At 41.8% G+C, this 25569-nt stretch overlaps 1 protein-coding gene across 1 annotated transcript; it reads right to left on the bottom strand.

Moving 5' to 3' along the window:
* Positions 1-1640: 1640 nt before the first annotated feature.
* LOC128404310 (vomeronasal type-2 receptor 26-like) lies at positions 1641-24172 on the bottom strand. Its single transcript, XM_053369796.1, has 12 exons — positions 24033-24172; positions 19265-19411; positions 17782-18073; positions 16289-17155; positions 15665-15892; positions 14939-15065; positions 12805-13688; positions 7927-8030; positions 5612-5903; positions 3847-4206; positions 2824-3051; positions 1641-1664 (listed from the first exon to the last, which is right to left on the bottom strand). Exons 1-12 carry the CDS (start codon positions 24170-24172, stop codon positions 1641-1643), a joined length of 3693 nt encoding a protein of 1230 aa, XP_053225771.1.
* Positions 24173-25569: the final 1397 nt, after the last annotated feature.

The raw sequence follows: 25569 nt of genomic DNA, 5'->3' as shown, positions 1-25569 counted from the left end.
TACGATATCAGCCATGGACAAAAGCGTTTTCCGCCTAACAATAATAGATGGTATCTTTTCAGAGTGGAACGCAAGTATCACCTTCAAGAAGTTGGTCTGTCGGAACAGGGGCATCACCGCATATAGGTCAATCTGGTGTTTCTTAATTTTTAAAAGTTTGCTTAAACAGTCTTTAGCCCCTTCTAGCGATGACCATCTTCCTATTTCCGACCTGACATAAAGGCAACTTTTCTTGGGTTGCAGAGTTAATATCTGATTATTCAATTGGGAATTTAAGATATATTTAATTTTAGTCTCCTTTCTTTTATCTGAATTGGGGTGAGGCAATAAGTTTTTGACCTCACAAACTGAAGATTGTGTTGTTGATTCAAGTTTTTTGACTTTCAGCAGGATATTGGATAATTGTGAAGATACCTCATCCAGCCTTTTAAAGATACAGTGAAGGGTCTTAATTACTAAGTGTAACTGCTCACAACTGGGGAACTCCCCCATATCAGATGTTAAACCATCATCCTGTGTTGAGAGTTTTTCTTTCGTATTCTCCTTTACAGGCTTTACTTTTGAAAAATTTTGAGTCGTCAGAGTTGGAGTGGCTTCTAAATCAATTAGAGGTAGGAAGCAATTTTGGGTTTCCACCGCAAGGCAATGCTCAGCATTGTCACTCCCTCTTCTATTCCGGTGTGGCACCAACCTTGATAGTTTTGGTTTAGGGGATGATAGGGGCTCGTCAAAGTCTCTCAAGCATTTGTTCTGACCCATACTTTCCTCAGGCCAAGGATTATACGATTCTTAAAATAACATAACATTTAACACGCAAATAAGATAGTTAAGACCACCAGAAGATGGCACCGTGGGTGAAAGCTCCTTGGATGGATACTAATAGTGAAGTTTTCCTCTCCACTGAGGTAAAATCCACTTACAACATCAGTCTTTCGTGGACACCTCGGACCCAGTTTGCAGGAGCTTCTCACAAGGGGAAGTATTGAAATGTGACAGCCTCAAGATGTCTAGGGGGTAGGGTGCCAAATGTCCTGGCTTCACTGGCCTCTCTCAACCCTCTATGACAGCAGCCTGGGCACAAACGATGACTTATCCAGGATTTAAACACCACACAGCGTCTTCATCTTAAACCCTCTCTCCAATTAGGATAATGGCGTTCTCTTCTCTTTTAGCAGCCAAGGCCGGCCCGCTGATAAGAGAGAAGCAAGGAGCAGTCTGCTACAATCTGGAGCAGGGCCAAATCTCTCAGAAAGATGCCATAGCATGTAGCTGCAGCAATTATAAAATGCTTCAAAGACTGACTGGGTCAGTTAAGATAAAATATAAAGGATTAAAAGAAGATTAAAAGAAATCCGAAGAGCACCGGTAAGCGCGTCTTACCTCGGCGCCATGTTTTTTGCTTGTTCAGTGGCGGTCTCGACCTACACTAATACCTTGTGTTGCGTCCGCTTCAGGAGACTGTTTTACATACCTTTACCCAAAGACTCAAGCCACCACCCTTCCAAGATGGCAAATTTGCAATTCAATCGCCTCCCATGTGATCTAAAGTTAAATATCTCATCAGAGCTGCCAGAGAACAATCACATTTAATTATCAACCCATCGAGGAGCTCAGAGAGCTCTTCTTGCTTTTTTTTAGCTTTAGCGCAATCTTCCAGTTAAACGCTTTCATAGAATCATAGAATAGAATCATAGAATCATAGAGTTGGAAGAGACCACAAGGGCCATTGAGTCCAACCCCCTGCCAAGCAGGAAACACCATCAGAGCACTCCTGACATATGGTTGTCCAGCCTCTGCTTAAAGACCTCCAAAGAAGGAGACTCCACCACACTCCTTGGCATCAAATTCCACTGTCGAACAGCTCTTACTGTCAGGAAGTTCTTCCTAATGTTTAGGTGGAATCTTCTTTCTTGTAGTTTGGATCCATTGCTCCGTGTCCGCTTCTCTGGAGCAGCAGAAAACAACCTTTCTCCCTCCTCTATGTGACATCCTTTTATATATTTGAACATGGCTATCTTATCACCCCTTAACCTCCTCTTCTCCAGGCTAAACATGCCCACCTCCCTTAGCCGTTCCTCATAAGGCATCGTTTCCAGGCCTTTGACCATTTTGGTTGCCCTCCTCTGGACACGTTCCAGTTTGTCAGTGTCCTTCTTGAACTGTGGTGCCCAGAACTGGACACAGTACTCCAGGTGAGGTCTGACCAGAGCAGAATACAGTGGCACTATTACTTCCCTTGATCTAGATGCTATACTCCTATTGATGCAGCCCAGAATTGCATTGGCCCTTTTAGCTGCCGCGTCACACTGTTGGCTCATGTCAAGTTTGTGGTCAACCAAGACTCCTAGATCCTTTTCACATGTACTGCTCTCAAGCCAGGTGTCACCCATCTTGTATTTGTGCCTCTCATTTTTTTTGCCCAAGTGCAATACTTTACATTTCTCCCTGTTAAAATCCATCTTGTTTGTTTTGGCTTAGTTCTCTAATCTGTCAAGGTCGTTTTGAAGTGTGATCCTGTCCTCTGGGGTGTTAGCCACCCCTCCCAGTTTGTGTCATCTGCAAATTTGATCAGGATGCCCTTGAGTCCATCATCCAAGTCGTTGATAAAGATGTTGAATAAGACTGGGCCCAAGACAGAACCCTGTGGCACCACACTAGTCACTCTTCTCCAGGAAGAAGAGTCTTTCAGCAATACACACAGGCATTCTCCATTTCAGTGTAAATTAAACAATTATACTTAATAATGTATATAAAATGTTACTATCCTGAATAATCTAGCAGCTAAAAAGCAAAACAGAAACTTTTCTTTCTGGCACGTCTCACCTGATTAAAATGTGGATGCCACACAATCTGGTCATCATGAATGGTAAACTCTTTGCCTGGAAGAGCCCGAGGTTCTAATCTTCCAATCTTTACTCTAACCACTGAACCATTGGGGAACATCACCCAGTTTGTAATATCAAAACCTGCAACCAGTTCTCCATTTTCATCAAAGTGCACATTCTCAGCAGCACTATTATTGAATATGATGCTCCTCAGATAATGATGAACCTTGATTGAAAGAGCAATGAATAACGAGACAACATAGTGCTAAGATTACTTTAGTGAGCTTCCCAAAGTTGTCCTTATAGTTGTCATCTGGTTTATGTAGGTGGCCACTTGTGAATATCAATCAATAGTCAATCAATCAATCAATCAATCAATCATAGAATCATATATTTGTAGAGTTGGAAGGGACCCCGAGGGTTATCTAGTCCAACACCCTGCAAGATGACCCTGAGGACCCCTTCCATCTCTACAATTCTAGAACGCTATAATTTTAAAGTATTGCTGCCTAATTACCTGCCATGAATGCACACTGTGAAATAGTCTGACCCTTTCTTCCAATCCCCTATGTTTGGATATGGATTTGTAGATGGCGTTCAAAGCATGCGCCACAGCATAGACAGCATTGTAGACGTTGTAGCTGTGGCCAGTCATGTCCATTTCAAACAGAATTCCAGGAAGGCTCTCCAGCTTCTCCTCCCCAGTGCAGATGATTTCATTTTCATTTCCCTCCTCTGACACTTCAGACATTTTTAATAAACAGCCAAATGCCTGTTTCCAGAACTCCTGGATAAAGCCATCTCGTTTTGCCCAGAAAGGGCTCAGCTTCTGAATGAACCTTTGGAATCCTGATGGCTGATCTGAGTGGACTGTGATGGATATGGAACCGTGAAATGCTTGTACCTCCCAATTCTTCTGTATAGAGTGTGATGCAAAATCCCAGTGGGATGTAATAATCCACACTTTGCCCAGAGTTGGAAAAAAGAAGAAGGGTGATACAAATATCAACATTCTCAGAACCTGGAAGGATGGAGGTTCTCCATAAACAATGAACACAGTTGGGTTATCCTCAAAGACCATTGCATAGGTTCCTAAATGCTGTAAAGCAAAGTCTATCATCTCATCCACATAATTCCATTTTGGTATTCTTACTATGTAGGCATAACAGATGCCATTAGGGGAAAGGATTGGGACCATTGTCTTTAAAAACCTGTCCCCTCTGTCATCTTCCACAGCCCAAAGCCCAATCCATGTCCACTTAAAATGCTGAAGTAATCGCACAATCCCTGTGTACTGGTGGGCTTCATTTGGGACCATCTGATACAAAAATGGGAAGGACTTTTTGACACCTTTTAGTGGCAGAAATGATCCATAAGTCAGCTGAAATAAAATTAATAAGCATTTTTCAGATGGGTTATAAGCATTTACATCATAGATTTACTTATTAGAAAATAGTTCTGTAGTCCATCTCATTCAATGTCCTGTGAAAATTCAGATGGGGGGATCCTGCATGAGAACCTGACGATCTTTGGTAGTGAGCCACATTGAGCCTCTTGTCTCAGGCAGCAGATTAGGAAGGCTGCTGTCACAAAAATGCCCTACTGGGCTGTTTGTCTGAGCTCCCTACACTGTCCCATCAGAGCCCCAGCTACACTAATCAATCACTTCCACCCCCTGTTTCCAGAACCTGTAGAAGTAATATCTGAGTTGTGTGTTTGGGGACATTGCACACAGATGCAACTGGGAGATTCCTGTAGGGTTTTCGACCAGCTTGAAGGCTTTGGGACTCAGTGAAGATTTCCTGGTGTGGTTTATCTCTTGCTGAGAGAATTGGAGTTACTTAAAATATGTCGTGAGAGTAAGCAGGTTCTGTTTGGCATCATGAAGGCCCAACAGAGACTGCATTTCACCAGGGTCTTGCAAAAAACAATGTCAAACAAAAATTGATGATCTCTTTCTACCGGTCCACAATAGAAAGTGTCCTTTCATACTGTATTACAGTGTGGTACGCTGGTTTGACAGCCACGGACAGAAAGTCCCTACAGAGGGTGGTGAATACAGCACATGGTATCATGGGATGTCTCCTGAGTTCGCTAGATGACATCACAGGAGACCGCTGCCTCGGAAGAGCGAGGAATTTTTTTGGGATGACTCACACCCCGGCCAGCACCTCTTTAATCTCCTACCTTCGGGCAGGAGATACAGAAGTATAGTCAGCCACACCAACAGGTTAAAGAACAGTTTTTATCTGTGGGCTGTTGGGCTGCTGAATGGAAAAATAATAGTGGTGCAATTGACTTCCAACAAGCACACAGAGTGTGAACAGGACTGAGTGTATGTGTGGGGGGGAGGGGGGCTTGTTTAATTTCACTGTACACAGGTGATGTAGTGACAATAAAGGTTTATTATTATAATATTATTATTGTGATTTCTTTTCCTGTCTTCTGAAGTGTTATCTATCCCCCACAGGCTTTTGTCACCTCCAAATTGATAAGGATTCTGTCCACCCTTTTGTCTTAGTGATCAATAAATATTTTGAGAAACAAGACCTTCCAAACAAAGCCCTGAAGTATCCCACTTGCAATATCCCCAAACTCTGACGATAAGCCATCCATGTGTTCTGTTGTCCTACAAGTTCTTTATCCATCAGATTGTATAATCATCTAGCCCATATTTCTCTCATTCAGTAACTAAAAATCATGGCAAACACTGTCAGAGAGTTTCCTGAAACCAAGATGGTGTACCATACTTGTGAAACCTCCATGCCCTCATTCACACAACTTGCCTGTGGAGTCTTGTGGATTGCTGAAATGATGGCCATGTTGGCAGAGACTTCAGAGATACATCCCCCAACGAAAGCTATCAGATTGTTTTGGTTGTCACATTTGAAGTTGGGGACAAACCTATGTTCTGTGGAGAGCAGGCTGAGGGTGGCCTTGTAGGTCATCCTTGCAGTGTAGTAGCTATTGAGGATACGAAACCCCAGAGAGATATTGGATAAGATGTTGGGATTCTCATTGATTTCTTTGACAGCAAATGCTAAGGCCAGAACGTGCTGGTAGTTCTTTGGCACTGATCTGCAAGAAAAGTAGCAGCTGTTTAATAAAACCACAGCTATAACAACAACAAGAACAACTTGTGCACTTCATCATCACATCTCTGCAGGTTTCTAGGATTAAACTGTAGTTTATAACTGCACAAGATTATATACCAAAGTACAAAAATAAGACCTCTGAAATAAATATTTCTCCAGTCAATTAATTATCTAAATGCTCATCCAGTTCCAGGACTTTTTAATGCTTAATAAAATATTACAGGTGGAAAGTACAATGAAATCCTTTCCCCAGATACTATTGTATTATACTGGAGTCAATTCACAAGTCACCTTTCTTTAAGAAAAAGGGGGGAAAGGGCAGCATTGTATTTAATATGATTTAATAACTTTACAATTCTATGATTCTAAATTAAAAAGTATGAACAACAAATAGGGACAAGTTTCTGCTTGTAAATATTGGCCCATCTAACGATACTTCCATAAGAGGGTTAGGTTTGCTTTGACCCTCTAAAGTCTGTTATGTATTGCATCAATAGCCCTATGTTTCTCCCTGTATGATGTGAGAGAGTAAGCTTTGCAAATTAGATGTGTTAAAACAGGAATAAGAAACATGTCCATTTCTCTAAAATATAACAATATGAAACCAAATGTCAGAAATACCTGAAGTCTGAAATGACAAGGGAAGGGCTGAGATTGAGATCAAGGATGTAAGACAACAAAGTGTAGCGAGAGCAGAAATGAAATAGTTTTAAGCAGGAATCGTGCAACAGAGTTCTTATACCTTGTTGCAAGTTTTGGTACACTCGTTCACACTAACCATTTTGCCAGGGAGATCTGGGCGTGGCAGTCATGTGCTCTATGCCCTGTTCAGTAAGAAAACTCTCAAATTCTTCTGAACAAAATTCTCCACCCCTGTCAGTAAACAAACAATGTATGTTCTCAATGTGTACACTCCTGAGCCATGCACAAAATTGTCGAAACTTAGGGAAAGCTTCAGATTTCTTCTGCAGCATATAGACCCAAACATATCTTGAATGGGAATCTATCAGGACCATGAAAAAACGTGAGTTGCCTCTAGAGAGCGCTAGAGGTCCCACCAAGTCAGCATGTATGACTTCATAAGGTTTCTTGGCTTCTCTCCCAGATTTCACACCTTTGGGAGCTTCCTTAGCCTTATTTTCAGCGCAAGAAACACATTTCATATGGTAAGGACATTTTTTCAGTTTCATGCCCTCAACCATGCTTGGCATTTTAGCCACTGCCTGGAAATGCAAATGACCATAAAGACGGTGCTACTCATGAATACATTGATCATGCAGCTTCTCATTCTTATCTACAGAAATGTTACAACATATTTTCTCAGTTGCTTCAGCAGCTGTACCTGTAACAAAAGGCAATTGATATAAACCATTAACACATTTGGCATACAGAATGAGCTTGCCATCTCGACGAATTTCACAATGAGATCCAGCAAAAACCCTGTCCCTGTTTTCTAAGTCCTCATGAGCAGGTCTTTTTTCTACCAGAACTCACTGGAACTCAGTTCTGGCACCTCTCAGGTGGGCGCCATTGCCATTATAAGAGAACAAGGCACTTATGATGAGTTCTGGCACCTCTTTTTCTAGAAAAATAGCACTGGTTTTAAGGTTTCCTCATTTTGTCACTCATTTAAAAAGGAATAGGACTTCTAGCAGTTTGGAAATAAATTTAAAATGTAGCATGAATAGATGACAAACAGAAAGAAGATAAATGCTCCTTGCCAGATAACCACCTCAGAAGCAAATAGATGGTATGAGAGGGTCCTGCTCCAGATGCGATACAGAAATGCACACGATCCATTCAGTTTTGTAATATTTCTGGAGGAAACACACTAGCGGTTTATGCCCAACAAGACATTGTAGAAGGTATCACACACATATTAACAATCCAAGCGTCACTTTTTTTACATCAAAAGCTCCATAAAGCACATCATTCCTTAAGGATATGTTCTGAATAATTATAATTCATACATATTTCAAATTGTGTGAGAAATATTGATGCCTTACATAGGTTCGTCAATCGTGATCTGGGCAGGCTGTTCCATGAAAGAGAGCATATTAGAGAGGAGTAATACTTGAGAAACAATCTCACCAATGACAATGCCTCCTGGCTGGTAAAATTCATGAGGAATAGGGAGGAGATCATCATATATGCTGCAATTAATAGAATGTGCATTGCATACCATACGACACGGTAGAAGGAGCAGCAACATCACCACAAGCAAGATCATGTTGATGAATCTCTCCTTCCAAAGCTGTATTCCCATGATTCCAGTTGCAGAATTCAATGTGGCTGTTTTTCAGTTTTCTACAGTCTTCATTGAATGGTAGATGGTGTTGCTGCTACACAGATTTGCAGCATGGCTATTTAGGGAATCTGGGTACCAGTATCTTGCTCCTTTATTTCATTTCACCTCCTTGCCCATCGTTAATTTCCCAAAACAGTGTATTTTCTTTATCTCCCCCCTTTATCCTCTAAGGATGAGTGAATTTTAAAAATTTATTTCTAAACAACTTAATATGTGTTTCTGTAGGGCAGGCGTCAGTAATTTTGCTGGGGTGAGCAAAGGAATCCAAATGCAAACTTGTGAATTTTCAGCTTGTTTCCCCAAAAGATGGGTATGCAAATTACAGGGCATGTGTGCTATTCTATACTGGTCAATAAGGTTCAGTTTTCCACAGTAAGAATCTGGGAAGCAGAAAATAAACAGGGCAAGCAGGAGAATATATGAGGAACCAGGATACTCACAGCATACTTTATTTGCTAAAAATAAATGGAAAAGTGGTTATGCAGAAGAATGAAAATACCTTACATATCCCTAGATGCAGTTCTGAATAACACAGGAATTATATAGGTTTTTCAATATGCTTATTTTTTATTTTTCTTACAGGCTCTGGATGTCAATTGTGTCACAAAACAGAAAACAGTAATTTTGACAATGATAGGAATGATTATAATTTCCCAAGCGTGTTTTTGGCCTCTGAAGTGGCATCATTCAATTCAAAGCTCCTAGGATATCTTTTCTGAATTTTCCAACTATTGTTTTATTGTGTTTATCCTCTTTTCTTTTTCCTTATTTGCTGCTCCCTGTTATATAGTCTCATGCCCAAGTAGAGAAGACAACTCAACATGGAGACCAAGATCCCGACAACAGTTCTTGAATATGAACTACAAATCCCAATTTCACTGGTCAAAATAGATACCAGCACTACTATGTTCTCATAATCCTCAATTTATTGATAGCCAAAGTCAAGTTTACATTTATTTATGTAAGCCAAATCAAAACAGGGCATTGACCTGTGATAATGTTTGTCCAGTACAACTGTACTCACAAGAAGGCTACATTTGAGCAATGGTCTCTCTCTATTAAAACACTAATACTAAAAATCTCATGATGTGGACTTTCCAGTGAATTTTTTTTTAATATATTTATTAAAATTTTCAAACAATATAAGAAAAAAACAGAAAAGAAAAAAGAGAGAAAAAAGAGAAAGAAAAAACAACAGTTAAAAAAGTTTACATTACTTACTTTCCATACCCAATTTCCTTGACTTCCCCACACCTGCCCTTCTTGTATCCCAATTCCAATTTTTAGCTCAGCAAGTTTTTGTCCCCACACTTTACCTTATTTCCTCTGATTCATTTTAATTACCCAATTTTAACTTATAAACCTCCATCTTTATATTCCAAAACTTATTCTTCAAATACTTTTCCTAAATTCCCCCCATCAATTTAATTAACCCATTTTAACTTAAAAACCTTAATCTTTATACTTCAAACTTATTCTTAACAATCTTTTTCTAAGGTCGACCCCAAATGCCTTCCCCAAAATCCCCATTTTTCTGTTAGTGGCAAAACCAACTTAATTAAAACAAAATATATTTGTACCCCCTTTGGATTCCCGAAGCCCTACCACCCCCTTTCCCGGTTTCGAACCGCAACCAAAGTCCACCAGTCCATCTACAATTAGCCTGGCGACCTCACATCCGAGGCACTTAACTCTCTCTCAATTTCTCTCTGCCGGTTTTTTTTATAGTCCTTTATTTTAAATTCCGAATCTCGAAGAGGCTCTGTTCCAATAAGGTCCATATTTCTTCCAGCCAGACCTCCATATTTAACAGTGGAGCCAAAATCTTGTTTCTTACTTCTCATAGGTCCAAATGTCCCAAAGGCTCCAAATTCCACATTAGCCAAAATTGTATTCCATATGTCTTCAGATCCCCATATGAGGGGATCTCTCCAATTTCCATTCTTCATTTCCAACCAAGTTTTCATCATCCTGTTCTTATTTTCCTTTGTGTCCAACTTAACAGGCCTCTGGCTCTCCTTAATCGTCTGCAGCATCACAGCACCTCCTTCTTTTTCCTTTAGATCCTCATATTCCTCTTTAAACACATCCTCAAATGACTCAAATTCCTTCTCTTGTTTGGCTGTAAGGATTTTTGGATCAACAGCAACACTTCCCTGTTCATCTGCAGGAACTTGTAATTCTGTCAAAAAACGAGATCAGGTTAGTCTGACATGACTTATTTTTCAGAAATCCATGCTGACTATTGGTGATCACAGCATTCTTTTCTAGGTGCTCACAGACTGTTTGCTTAACGATCTTCTCCAGAATCTTCCCTGGTATTGATGTCAGACTGACTGGGCGGTAATTATTTGGGTCCTCTCTTTTCCCCTTTTTGAAAGAGAAAGAATTGGCCAAAGTAGCCAGGATAATCCCTAAGTTTTCTGTGTAAGAGAGGAAGCTTAGAACTTTGGAATGCATTGACTGTGGTCCTTGCTGGGATACTGGTCTTTGGGACATTTGATACAAGGAATCCATATCTGAGGGGGGAAATGAAAAGCTGGTTATTTCTAGGAATTTACTCATTTTCACCTGGACAGTCATTTAAAAGAGTCAGACAGCCTTTATTGTCTTTTGGAAATTCTTTTAACTACTCCAAGGAAAGCACTCCGATTAGTGAGAATGAATTGTTCTGTGTTCCCGTGTTCCCGTTTGAGTTTGTGGGTTGTAGTAGCTAAATGTTGTTCTGTGTGATGGAAAGGCGCCATGTACGTCAATTCAGCTTAACATAAAGAGGACTGGATCCGGCTTTCATCCAGGCCCACCTGCTGCACCTCCTTTGGCTACCCTGCCACCTTCACAATGGGGCAGGGGCTGCAGAGGAAGAGGGGGTGGCAGGGGGTGGCATTTTCTCTTTTGCCTCACGTGGCAAAACAACCTGGGCCGTCCCTGATAAGGTATCATGCAAAAATCTGCCAGACCTTTGAAGAATGAATTGTTAAACAAAAGGAAAGAGTCAAATAAATGACCAGTTAATTCAAAGGGGACTTTTGGTATACTTTTTCAAGGCACAACACTTTCTTAGATACTCCCAACAAAGAAGCTTAGTGCATGCATACATTCTTTATTATGGTCCAAAGACCTGAGAAAACAGTTTCAAAAGTGGGCGGCTTTCAACAAATTAAAACACAATATGACATCAGACCTTAAAAACTTCCCCTGAACAGGGCTTCCCTTAACAAACTTTATTTGGGCAATTTGATTCCATTAATATGTTGTCACTGATGTTTTCTAGAAATCATACTCTGTTTTTTACCAACATTATACATCTGGATGAATGACAAGATATAAAATCTCTTATACCACACCAGTCACTTGTGAGGAAGACATAAGAACTACTTCTTCACCATACAGCAAGAGTGAAACTGGTCTATCCCTCAGATATACTGGTCTACAAATGTACAGTATGGGGTGATACTAATATTGTTTTGATTCACATTAAACAATAGAGCCTGAAAACATTTTTGTCACCCACACCCAAAAGCTGGAGTACTACTTGACCATTCCAAAGAGTGTGCTACATGAACTTTTACAGAAGTCTTGTTGCATCTTTATAATTAAGTACAGCCACCCACCTTTTACACCTGTTTGCTATCATTTCTCCCATATGCATTCTCCACTAACCAGATCAATGGAAAATGCAAGATACAGGGACCATTTCTTTACATATATTGGATTAGTCAATTGAGAAATTGATGCCCTTTTGATTTCAAGATCTATTTACTGAAGGCAGAAATTTGGTATGGATTCTATGATGTAAGACTTAGAGAGACAAAATCAGCCTCTAAGTGCGATCGAGCTCTGGAGTTGAGTGATATTTCATTTCATTGGGCAGACATGTCTACTCAGCTCAGTGAAAAACAAATCCCTGGAAAGAGGTTGGTTTATTCAGCTGAAATCTTGTGATAATCTGGATCGTCTTATATCTCCTTAAACATGCAATCAGCTTAGTGAACAAGAAGAGGATCTAATTTCTCAGTATGAGAAGATAAATACATTTACCTTCAGGAACTCAAGGTGGGGGGAGGGCATTTAAAATGGACAGAATCCATACCCTAATTTTAAATAAAAACCCCAAAACCAAAAGCACCTCTTTGAATATTTCCCATAATCTGACTCATTAAACTGCTCAGTGTCTCAAAACCTCTGTTCTGGCAAGACATGATCATAATTTGTGTGGCACAGTCAATCTAGTTAATTTTGTTTTTGCCCCTCAGCTTGCTTAAAATTTGAGGCATAGGTTTTATGCTCATATAGGATCAGGAATGGTTGGGAATTAGTTCACATAAAAGATGTTTTAGTTTTATACAATAAAATTGGCTGTTGAAATAAATCCTCAAAAACAAAGTCATGCCTCATTCTTTATGTGAGTACAAGGCCAACATGAGATGGGGTCAATTGAATTTGGGGAGGGAATGCATCAAACACTCATACCACAATTCCAATGGCATTTCTATTACTGTCATATCTGATGAAATACGAGTAAGAGTCAAAGAAAGAGATTAATCTGTATTTTAATTCATTTTTTCTTCCTTACCATTTGTTCCCTGCTGTTCAGCTCAGGCCTAAGCACAATAATGTAGCATTTGGGGGAAAAGATGCAACCCAGTAATCCAGCACTGGAGGCCAAGATGGAGAAGATCTCCACAGCCACCATGTATTTCCCTTTGGTGCTCAAGTAGGTTGGCACAAAGGACAACCAAACACTGCAAAACACCAACATGCTGAAAGTGATAAATTTGGCCTCATTGAAACTGTCAGGGAGTTTCCTGGAAAAGAAAGCTACTATGAAGCTGGCGGTGGCCAGGGAGCCCATGTAGCCTAAGACAGAGTAAAACATGGAAGCTGAACCCTCGTTACATTCAAGTATGATTTCCCCAATCACTGAATGCGTGTCCTTATCTGGAAAGGGTGGAGAAGTACTTAACCAAAGAGCACAAATGGCAGCTTGGATGAAGCAGCAGAAGAAGACAATCGAATTGGTCAGTCCTTTCCCCACCCATTTCCTTATGCTGGATCCTGGTTTGGTGGCCATAAATGCCACAACCACAGTGACCGTCTTTGCCAACACAGTGGAAATGGCCAAAGAGAAGACAAGGCCAAAAGCCATTTGTCGGAGAAGACAGATCACCCTTCCAGGCCGTCCAATGAAAAGCAAGGAGCACAGGAAGCATAGGAGGAGGGAGACGAGAAGGATGTAGGTGAGGGTCCGGTTGTTGGCTTTGACTATGGGAGTATCCTTGTGCTTCAGGAAAATGCCAAGTACTAAAGTTGTGATGAGAGAGAGAGAAATAGCCAACACCACTAAGATGATCCCCAGATTTTCTTTGTAAGAGAGGAAGCTCACAATCCTGGGAACACACTGAGTTTGATCCATGTTGGGATATTGGTCCTCTGGACAATTGACGCAAGCGTCTATGTCTGAAAAAGGGAAGAGGTGCTTAAGTATTTCAGAATGCTGACCAGCATCTATCTAAACACAAACAGTTATTTAAGCACGCCTTTATACTAGGTAATGCCAATCAAAAGCAATCAGCCACAAGAAGGTTTGAGGATGTCTATTTCTGTGTTCTTGCAGTTCTTTCACAAAATCTTATAATTTGAATTTATTATAATGAATCTTATAATTTGAAAGTAAGTGAGACTGCATTTTGGATGGTTTTTGAACTAGTGGACCAGTAGCTGATTCAGAAAGTGGTTAGAAAAGAATGAATTATATGGCATCCTGTATTTCTCCTGTACTTACAATACGTGATCTATGAAGAAAGACACAATTTCAGATGGCCCATAGAATAATAATGGGCTGGTCCAGTTGGAAGGCAGAAACCTAGCTCTAATGGATGCATGGATTAGTCAGTCTAGTTAGTCAGTATTTAGTGTCTAGCTGATTTGCCTGGCTCTTGGTGTCTAGTTGAAGGATTGGGAGACGTGTGTATAGAAAGTAGCCCACGGTACAAGTTAAAACTCACATTAGTTGCTCCCTCCACTTTTGCCTCAGGACCCACCAACTACTCCTAGAAGGTTGCACAGAACAGGATGAGGCCCTGAGGATGCAAAAGGTTTCTTACCCTGGCCTTAGAGTTGGCTGGAACCAGGAGAGGACCTTCTCAGTGCCTGGGAAATTGCTGGCAACCGAGGGGCACTTTGCTCATTTTCCCATCTCAGATAGACTTCTAATCATCCATCCATTCATTCATCTACATTGAGTTATTACATTTATATCCAAGGAACTACAAGTGGCATACTTCGTTCCCTCCACTTTATCCTCACAATGTCCCATGAGTTGTGTAGGCGGCAAAATTGTGATTGGTCTAATGTAGGGCTGCCATACGTCTGGGTTTTCCCTGACACATCTGGGAACTGGGCTGCCAAATGGCGTCCAGGCAGATTGTTGCTGAATCTGCAAAATATTTGGGAAAACCCGGATGTATGGCAAGTAGAGGGATTTTTTTTTTAATCCTTTAAAAATCCTGTAAAACCCCAATAACTTTGACCCAAGAATATTTTTTTAAAATAATGACAACTCAACAACAAGATAATTGTTCCTGAAAATCCCTTTAGTATTAGACTGCTCTGCATTCATCAGCATTCTCCAAACAAAGGTAATAAAAAGCCTATTTATATATATATTAAATCCCATAGATTAGGTCATGGGAATTCCTGCCTCCCACCTTTCTGACTAGAGATCATTCCGTCTGGACACGGAGCACAATCATAGCAGCAAAACTTCTCTCCTTCCTTCTTTTTTCTACTGAAGCCAGGGTTGCAGTTGTCATTGCACACAGAAAGGGGCAGCGCCTGTGCAAAATCATACAGATGAGGAACAATAGATTAGCCCTTTCCAGTCCTTCACCTCCATGTGATTAGACTCATGTGAGGGGCAGAGAGACTGAGGATGAACCAGTTGGCTCAGCTCCACAGTCGCCCATTTGTTACCAATTCCCAACTTCATCTCTAGGTTTGATCAGTCTAAGACTCAGCCTGAAAGTGGATCATGAAAAAGGCAATGTCACCTCCAGACCCCCAAAATATGAAGTTGTAGAAATAAAATAAAGATATCTTGAAGATAAAAGCAAGGTCCATCTTTTTCCTTCCAGAAATCACTACATGAAGTAATGATATTCTGTGACATTTTAGCAAAATAAAATATTTTATTTTCCAATGCTTTGTAACTGGCTTATGTGATAACTTTTTTCATAAAGAAATTAAATGGCATAGATGGCAAAAATAACTCCTTGCTTTATGTTAAGATTTGATTCATGAGGTCAATTTATGTGGTCAAGGGTCATAAAGCATAAGATCTACAATAGGGCACCTCAAGAACTGACGGAACGGTGAGGAGCCCAGAAGGGAACATTCTCCTTTTTTGGAGTCAAGAGTTTGCAGTTATAATTCACCTGATTAAAACATGGATGCCACACAATTTGCTCATCATTGATGGTTAACTCTTTGCCTGCTGGAACCTGAGGCTCCAGTCGTCCAACTTTCAACCTAGTCAGTGAGCCATTGGGGAAAGTGATCCAATTGGTAACGTCAAAACCTTCAACCAGTTCTCCATGTTCATCAAAGTGCACCATATCTCCAGCGCTGATGTTGAATACAAGGCTCTTCAGAAAGGGATGGACCTGGAATATTGAAATATTTACATGGAATTAATGACATGAATAACTGTTCTTAAAGCAGTATATATGGTGATGGAGTATTTCCACTTGTCCATTATTATTATCATTATCATTATCATTATCATGAAATTAATTACATAAAGAACAGTCTATAGAGGGGATACATTGATTGAAAATGTCTAGCAAACCAGATCGGTAGTTGGGTTCCTATTTCAGATATTTGGCAAGCTAGCATGACAATGATGTTGACTCTGAGTAAATGTGCACCAGGTCAGGCAGGCTAATATCTGTGGCTATTGCCACCAGACACGGCTGGAGTTCATTGGGACTGGTGAGGTGAAAACCCAGGAGATTAGTGGCAGCTGAAGGCAAAGCAAAGAAGTTCAGAGTTGTCTTTACCTGCCATGGTTGCACATTCAGAAAGGCAAATCTCTCTCCTCTTGCCAATCTGCTATGTTTGGAGCTGGATTTGTATATGGAGTTCAAAGCATGTGCCACAGCATAGACAGCTTTGTAGACATTGTAGCTGTGACCAGTCATGTGTTTTTCATACAAAACCCCAGGAAGGTTCTCCAGTTTCTCCTCCAAAGTGCAGGGTTCTTTCTGCTCAGCCTCCACCTCCTGTCCATTAGATGCTTTCAGGGAGCAGGTGAAAGCCTGTTCCCAGACATCCTGGATGAATACATCCTCTTTGTGCCAGAAGGGTCTTATCGTCTGAATGAACTTCTGGGAACCTAATGGCTGACTTGAGTGGACTGTGAAGGATAGAGTACCATGGAACATCTGTATTTCCCAGTCTTTCTGAATAGACACTGAATCAAAATCCCAGTGAGATGTAGCAACCCACACTTTACCTAGAGGTGGCCATCCCATTACAGGTACTATAAAGGATAATACTCTCAAAACCTGAAAGGATGGAGGTTCCCCATAAACCACAAATACATTAGCTTTTGTCTCAAACACAATTGCATAACTTTCCCAGTGCTGTAAAGCCAAGCGTATCATCTCATCCAGATAATTCCATTTTTCTAATCTTACTATAAAATCATAGCAGATGCCATGCTCAAAGAGTAGTGGTAAAATTGTCTGTAGAAACTGGTCCCCTTTGTCATCATCCACAGCACAAAGTACAATCCATGTCCATCTGAAATGCTGAAGTAATTGCACAATTCCTATGTGCTGTTTGGCTTCATTTGGGACCATCTGGTATAAAAATGGGAATAGCTTGTTTGCATCCTGTATCGCCAAAAAGGATCCATATGTGAGCTAAAATAGAGTTTATGAGGGGCTTTTTTATGGATTATGAGAGACTGCAAAATTATAGATTTCACAGGTACTTCAGAGACATAGCTTTCCCAATAAATGTCTGCATAGGTTATTAAAGAAGAAAACTTCAAATTAGGGAAAACAGTGTGGAAGATTAGCCAATAATCTGCTTCATTGTTGATAATTTCTTAATGTTTCTCCTAATGTTTTAAAAATATCTAGTCCAGCCCTATAGAGCAGTAGACAACAAATATTTCCTCTCTTCTATAACAGCCATTAAGGTATTTTAGAGTACTATATTAACCTCCTTAGTCATTTCCTCTGTGGACTAAAGTTGCACAGTTCTGTCAGCCATTGCTTACATTATGTGTTTTCAGTTGTGTATTAGGTCTAGTAAAGAAGAAAAAGAAAGAAACCATAGAAACTCAAATCCTTTACATCCTAGGAACAATAATTCCATTCCACTTCAATTTACAAATACTCGAGTTTTCTGGACTATTGGCTCTCAGCACTGCTTGGTTAATCCTAATCCAAACTGCCCTCCTGAATAAAACTTTGCAGGAACCTTGTCACAACTTTATCGAAATCAAGATAGTATTTCTCATACACCCATGCTCCCGATTTACCTGTGGAATCTTGTGGGTTGCTGAAAGGGTGGCCATATTGGCAGAGATTTCAGAGATGCATCCTCCAATGAGAGCTATCAGGTTGTTCCACTTGTGACACTTGAAGTTGGGGACAAATCTATGCTGTGTGGAAAGCAGGTTGAGCGTGGCCTTGTAGGTCATCCTTGCAGTGTAGTAGCTGTTGAGGACGCGGAACCCTAGAGAGATGTTGGATAAGACTTTGGGATTCTCATTGATTTCTTTGACAGCAAATGCTAAGGCCAGGATGTGCTGGTAGTTCTTTGGCACAGAGCTGTAATAAAATTACAACAGAATGAAATAGAATGGAATGGAAGAAGAGGAAGAAGAAGAAGAAGAAGAAGAAGAAGAAGAAGAAGAAGAAGAAGAAGAAGAAGAAGAAGAAGAAGAAGAAGAAGAAATGCTCTCTACATTTAAGGGAGTTTCTCTTTGTACCAGTAAAAACAAGTAGTTGAAAGTCAGTAGGTTTGGCCTTGCCAACACAGTGCCCATAGGTGCAAGAAAGCCATAGAGAACATCACCTGAGGCCACAGAGCCTCTGATCCCTTTCCTTGCTGACTGCTTACTTCACCATGAGATGTTGTGAGTGGTTATGCCTCCCAGAAGTACATATAACTGAATAATGAAATTTCATCTCTGAATACTTTTCTAGGCTCTGAACTTCACCTGAGCGATTGAACAGAAAATGGAGCACTCAGAGAGCAGAAGTGGAGCAATATGAGGCAAAAGCATGGGGAGAAAGTGCTGCGCTGCAAAAGTGAGGAGAGACAGAAAAGAGCAGGAATTGTGTTCCATAGAGAGGAATCAGAAGGTGCACATGGACATACACTCACATCCCTCAAGGCTGAGAAGGAACAAAGTGTGGGCAGAACAGAAATAGGGAGGCAGCGACAAGGCATGATCCACCATGTGAAAATGCTGCAGAAGGCTTACTAAATCATGAAAAGAAGCACAGGACAGTTTATTTCCTTTGCGGCTTGCAAAGGAAAATTTAGTAGCAGTACAAACAGTTAATGAGAGAAATGAATACAGTAAACCCACAATCTGTATTCAGCTTTACATTCCTGACAAAACAATAAGAATTTAATGCAAAGGGGGTGGGTGTCTGGGGAAAAAGACTTTGGGAATCCCATCTGCCATTGAACCCGATTTATTTTGACTATACACAATGTTGGTTTTCGGCATGATTCCCAGAACGTGACCCTCGTGTAAATTGGGGGCTTCCTGTCTCTGTCTCTCTGTCTACCCATCTCCACCCTTGCCCATCATTGTCATACTGAGGTTGAGTACCTCATACCTCTTCCATAATACTGAAGAAGGCTTAACCCCACCCTTACAATTTTACTGGGTTTCCATGAAGTAGAACATCAAAATACGAATCACAGTACTGCGTAATGATGCATTTTCAATCATTTCGGTCTGATTATATTATACACGGATAGAAGGGGAATAAATAATGTCTTACATAGGTTCATCAATCAGTATCTGTGAAGGCTGTTCCCTGAAAGACTGGATATTAGAGAAGTATATGACTTGCGAAACCATCTCACCAATTACTAGGTCTCCTGGCTGGTAAAATTCGTGAGCAATAGGAAGAGGATCATCATAAATGCTGCAGTTAATAGAATGTGCCTTGCATATAGTGTGGAGCAGAAGTAACAGCAGAAACAGAACCAGCAGGATCCTGCTGAGAAATCTTCCCCTCCCAATGTAGATTCCCATGTTTCCACTACAGCCTTATATGCGGATGTTATCAGTTTGGCTAAAGTATCCTTTGAATAGGGGGCTGTTAGGTAATCTATGCACCAGCGCTTTGGTCTTTGAGTTAAAAATGGTTCTTCATGTGTCAGTAGTTATACCCAGTTACTCCAAAGACCAGACAGTACATTATGGTGAAGCAGCATTACAGTTAAACAATATGCCAAACTATGTGCTAAACCATGTGCTAAACCATGCCTAGTCAAGGAAGTTAACATTTCACAAAAATAATGTTCCTTGCAATTGAAGACTGGATGGAATCCTATCCAAACATGTAAAAGAAGAATGAAGATACAAAAGACTGGCAGAGCCCTGGCTGTGCCTAGACATCGCTTTGAACATTAGCAAGTTGTTATGCCTTTTTAAAGATGCTATTGTTTTTTTAATCCAAACAGAATGTGTATATCTACTATGTAAGAGGATGGAAGCCAGCAATTTTGACAATGATGGAAATAATTCCTCAGTGTGTTCTTCGTATTTGCAGTTGCAACATGCCTGACCAAATTGCTAAAGCCTCTCCCCCCTGAATTGTACGACTATTATTGTCTTCCTTGAGAGATAATAAGTAGGCAGCATTGCTTAGTCCTGAGCAAGAGTTAAGTTTTCCCAGAAATCATTCTTAGTTGGCAGAAAATGAAGGTCTGGGTTTAAATGTAGAGTCAAGTCCGAGAGTACATGAGATTCAGTCCCACCCCATTCTGTCCCCCACCCTGAAGATGGGTTCATCTCCTTCATCACATCCCTTCCCAGTACTGTTTCCCCCCATATTTCTATCAATAACAAATTGATATTAGGGGTGCCATATTGAGCTTTTTTTTTTTTTTTTACTTATGCGGAAGTCCGTTCTTAAACCAAAGCGTTCTTAAACCAAGGCTTGCTTTCCCATACAGCGGGAGACTCAATTTACAAACGAAACACACTCAACAGGAAGCGGAACATGTTGTGCCTCCAAGACAAAGTTCACAAACCAAAACACCTACTTCTGGGTTTGCAGCATTCTTAATCCAAGTTGTTAATAAACTTAGCTGTTCTTAAACCAAAGTACCACTGTACTATCATTCTGCAGCATCCAAACCTAGCAGTTAGGAGCAGAGCCTAGCCCAAGTAGCTTACATGTCTGGGAAAAGTAAAAACCAGGATGTCCCAAGCCTTTTTTTTAAAAAAAAAACTTATACATTACAGTCGTACCTTGGTTCTCGAATGCCTTGGTACTCTTACATTTTGACTCCCAAATTCTGAAAACCTGGAAGTAAGTGTTCCGGTTTCCGCATGTTCTTTGGAAGTCAAATGTCAGACATGGCTTCCGCGATTGAGTGCAGGAAGCTCCTGCAGCCAGTTGGAAGCTGTGCCTTGGTTTTCAAACAGTTCCGGGAGTTGAATGGACTCCCGGAATGGATTACAGTGGTACCTCGGGTTACATACGCTTCAGGTTACATACGCTTCAGGTTACAGACTCTCCTAACCCAGAAATAGTACCTCGGGTTAAGAACTTTGCTTCAGGATGAGAACAGAAATCATGCTCCGGCGGCGTGGCAGCAGCTGGAGGCCCCATTAGTTAAAGTGGTGCTTCAGGTTAAAAACAGTTTCAGGTTAAGAATGCAGTACTTAACCCGAGGTACCACTGTATATTTGACAACCAAGGTACCACAGTACTAAGCTGTTCTTAAACCAAGGTACCACAGTCCTAGGAACAGGCTGATTTTCTGAGGTCACTGAAAATACGTATTTGGGGCCCCTGTAATTCAGTCCAGTTGCCAATGGTTCTCTTAGCTTTTCAAGAATGGGCCTTTGCTGTGGTGGCTCCCCTACTGCGGAATACTCTTCCCAGAGAGGCTCTCCTGGCACCATCATTACATGTCTTTAGGCACCAGGCAAAAGTATTCCTCTTTATCCAGGCCTTTACCCATTAAATAATCTATTTCTTGTTAAAGCTGTGCAGAGGGCGGCTGTTATTATTGTATTATTATATTGTCTGTTGAATGAATGAATGAATGAATCTTTATTTGCGTCAGCCATCGGCCATAGCAGTAAAACAACAATATGATATGCAAAGAATAGAAATAAAAAGTCAATTATATAAAATATAGTTTGGGGTTTTGAATCAATAGTCTTATTCAATTAGATTTTATTCTAATTTCCCCAGCTAAAAACCTTGCAACCTTTGCTGTCACCTGCTCATCTTGATCTGCCAAGAGAAAGGACACTGTGGTAACGGCTGGGCGACCAGGAATGGGCAATAAAAGAGGGGTGATAACCTCATTCCTCAAGTCTTTATAAAGAGTGCAAGCAGAAGGGCATGTGCCACCGATTTGGTACTGCCATCTCCACAGGGACATAAGCGTTTTTTTGTGTGGAATCTTTTGGAATCGTCCCTCAAGTCCATAGCTGTTAACTTTTCCCTTTTTTTACAGGAAATTCCCTTATTCCAAATAGGATTCCTCACAAGAAAAGGGAAAAGTTGATAGCTATGCTCAAGTCCAGCTGAGGGCATGACATTCAATCTTGCAAGAGTAAAAGCACATCTATATTTTAGAATTGCTAGATTATGCCAGAGAGTTGAAATGGGAAGGTGGAAAATTGTCATGCCATGGGCAAAAGTAAAGGCAGCAGAGGGGTGGTCAGTGGCATGGTGGTGGTTCAGAGTTTCCCAGAGGGTCCTTTCTGCAGGGCTCATCACACAACCCTCCAATGGTAGACAAGCCAGAGGGATAAGTGAGTGGAACAGTGGATGTGACTTTTACCTTTGTAAAGTAGGCCAGTTGCTACAAGCACCCCTCTCTATTGTCCATTCAGACAAGGAAGAGGCAGAACTCAGAACTCAGGTATATATTCCAGCCAGGTATCTAATGCTAGTAAGTCTGCTTAGCCCCACTGAAATTAGTGCACTCAACATAAACATGCTCATTTATTTGACTGGGTTTACTCTGAGTACAACTAGCAACGGATACAGCCTGTGAATCAGGGCCCATGGGGTCTGTGGCCTGGGACCAGAGAGAGTCCTGTTCAGACCCTGGGGCTGTGTTTTCCTCACCCTTGACCTGATGCATTAAAGGGACAGAATTAAACATTTCATGGCCCATGACTTTGGACTTGGGCACATAAATAGGAGTGGCCTAGCTGGATTGCAAGAAACAGTGAACTGCTTTGGCAATCCTTCATAAAACTTTTTGATCTGCATTAAATCAGCCCTCTAAAGTTCAGTTCTGCCTTGGTATGTGCACCAGTGTAAACCTGTATAACTGAATGCTGTTCTTGTCATTTGGAGCGAACTCTCCAGGGGCTTCTCTCAAAGGCAAACACTGTGTCAAGACCCTGCAATTAGAGATAATTGATGGAGAGCCCTTACAGCCATCGCATATGCTACATACAGGTGCAATTTTCACAGATCATCATTATTCCTGATTATTCAGTATTACAACTAACCTTAAAATAGCATTTGCTATACAGTTTTCAGTCCTGCATTGTAAACAACACTTTGACTTTTATGTAGTATTAACTGTGACCTGTGTTTACCTGGACGCTGTGCTTTCCACCTTGTGCCAAGTCCCAAAAGGGCAGCAAACCAAGACAAGGCTCTGCAATTAGCTGTAATTTTCACAGCAGAAAGCCCAATTAAACTTGTCAGCCAGGATTCTAATTATGAAGCAAACTTCAGCAAGCAGCTGACAATCAGGAAGAAAGAGAGAAACTGCTCTTTCCTCTCATCTGCTGTCTGCCACACTTTAGTTTAATCATATCAACAAGCAAATATCTAGCTGGGCCCAGAAACACTCAGGCAGAGCTGATCAACACACACAAACTGTCTCTCACTTAACAAGGCAAATATCCTATGTGAATCCCATCACAATGAAATGCTTATAATTTGAACACTAGGTTTTGACTCATCCATGAACGTGGGTCTGTCTCTGAAAAGTATTGGGAAACTTCTTCTAGGCTGGGATGCTGCGGCCAGGCTGTTGCCCAGTGCCAATGATCTGAAGAATGCGGCTCTGCCACTCAAGCTATTTTAGTGGCTGCCAGGACATTTGCACGCACAATTCAAAGTATCCATAAGCCCCGCTCCGTGCCCAGAAGCGTTGTGGCCCATAGAGTGCAGCAAAATACTGGGCAAGGTTTTCCTCAGTATCATCTCTGTGTGATGGGCTAATGGGGAAAAAGCTGTCCCATAAGCCCTTGCTGCAGAGGGGAGGGGAGGCCTATATAAGGCTGTTTCCCCTGGAGCTTTCAGAGCTTCCCGCCTGCCCACCCTCAGGTTAGAGCCTTCACTGGGCAATTTTGGGTCGTTGGTTGACAGGGCCAGAAAGGATTTTATTTTCTCCAAACGTGATTGGCTCCCCCCCCTTTCCCTCAGTGAAATTATGCCTTTCCTTTGTTAGGCTGGAAAACATTATTTGCATGAGGATGGAAATGGCATTGGTCAGCATCAACATAGTATAGAGGGTTCCCCCCCAAGGGGCGGATTGACCATGGCAAACCCAAGCGTGGTTTCGGTATCTGCCTGGTTGGAACCTGCACCCTGGTCCTCAAGGGAGACCTTGCTTGCTTGGCCTGCACCACGGCAAGGTTCAACACTGGCCGACTCCCGTTTGGAGTGATCCAAACCCAGCGGATCCATTCCACCAACATGGGGCTTGTGGAATGATGAACTGATCCTGGGACCCAATGTCATGCCAACCCTTGCCCTGCCTGCTGCTGCCAACAAAGATTTGTCCTGATTTTATCCCATCACTATTGTACCGTCTGGTTATTTTGCTGCTTTCATGGGCCACATATTGGCCTGCCTGGGCAATGATATTTAATGTTCTGAGCAGCACAGGACAGGGATTTTCGAAGGACCACCTCCTCCTAGATCAACCTAGTTGCACAATCCCACCCTTTTGACACCATGACTGCAAGGTGGTTTTAAGAAGTTAACACTCTGTGCTATGTGATCTTGAGTATACAACGGAAATTTAATCCCATGCCTTTATCTAGGTGTCAGCGCTGCCCAAGGTCCCAGCTCACACAAGACCAACGCTGCTTCTTTCTCTAGTATAAAAGTCTTTATTGAAGTTCAGTTTCACTTCCAGACGCGCAGCGCGCAACGCTACGTCTATACCTTAGACCGTTGAAGTTCCATCTGAATCTCCTCCCCCCTGACACCAGTTTAAGATTCTAGCCTTACTCCACCTCTTCCTCTGTTCCTTCCTTCTCTGGGTCCTCCTGCTAGTCGGAGTCTCAGCCCTCCTAGACTCCTCTGACGCTGAGTCCCCTGACTCTTCCCCCTCCCTCCTTCGGGCTTTTGGACCTGGCTCCCAATCCAGGTCTTCTGCTGTCCCGCGCTCCTCCACATTTGAACTTGGCGCGCGCGCGCAGCCTCCCACTTTCCTTCTGACCGTTACACTTGTGTCACTGCTCCCTCTTTCGGGGAGGCTAGCTGGACCTGGCCTTCCCTCCGTTTCCCCACTTTCCGATGGGGGCGTGGTTACCCCTGACTCATCTTCTCTCCCCGCTGGAGGAGAGGCTGGTCCTGACTCATGTGACTCTTCCCCCCCACTGTGCTCTGGTGGGGGAACTGGTCCTGATCCTCCGCTGCTCCCTTGGGAGTCCCCGCTGGTCCCTTGTTTCTGGAGCGTCCCCCCTGGGACCCCCCTAGCCCTTACCATAGGCGCCCCCTTCTGGGAATCTTCTGATTCGCTGGAGAAGCTCATGGAATCTCTCGGGCCACTGTCATATTCCCCTACGCTCCCTTCTGATTCCTCTCCTCCGCTCTCTATTTGCTCTCTCCCCTGCGCTTCTGCTCCTGAGCCTCTGACACTAGGTCATCATCGCTGAACATATGTGTTCCTTCCTCTTTGGGGTAAGGCGCAGATTTACACACCATCACCTAGTAGGATTACCATCTTTGTCTTCTTCTGTGCCCCATGTTCTCTTCTTTTAGCTGAATCTTGACCTTCAAATATTGCAGGTGACAATGTTCATGAAAAACTTCACCTCCTGATTTATATATAGCACACACAACCCTTAATATCA

This window comes from Podarcis raffonei, chromosome 16 (assembly GCF_027172205.1).
Source record: "Podarcis raffonei isolate rPodRaf1 chromosome 16, rPodRaf1.pri, whole genome shotgun sequence".
NCBI classification, from domain to species: Eukaryota; Metazoa; Chordata; class Lepidosauria; order Squamata; family Lacertidae; genus Podarcis; species Podarcis raffonei.
Note: the sequence above shows the minus strand (reverse complement) of the source record. Positions and strands in the feature narration are given on the sequence as shown.

Bases quoted from the DNA above. Each gene is read 5' to 3' on its own strand.
- LOC128404310 (XM_053369796.1), bottom strand. From the start codon at position 24,172: ATGGATCCGCTGGGTTTGGATCACTCCAAACGGGAGTCGGCCAGTGTT. The intron at 18,074-19,264 runs GTAAGACATTAT...ATTTTATTACAG, and splicing joins ATACTGATTGATGAACCTAT to CTCTGTGCCAAAGAACTACC. The intron at 4,207-5,611 runs GCAAGTTGTGTG...ATTTTATTTCAG, and splicing joins CAATCCACAAGACTCCACAG to CTGACTTATGGATCATTTCT.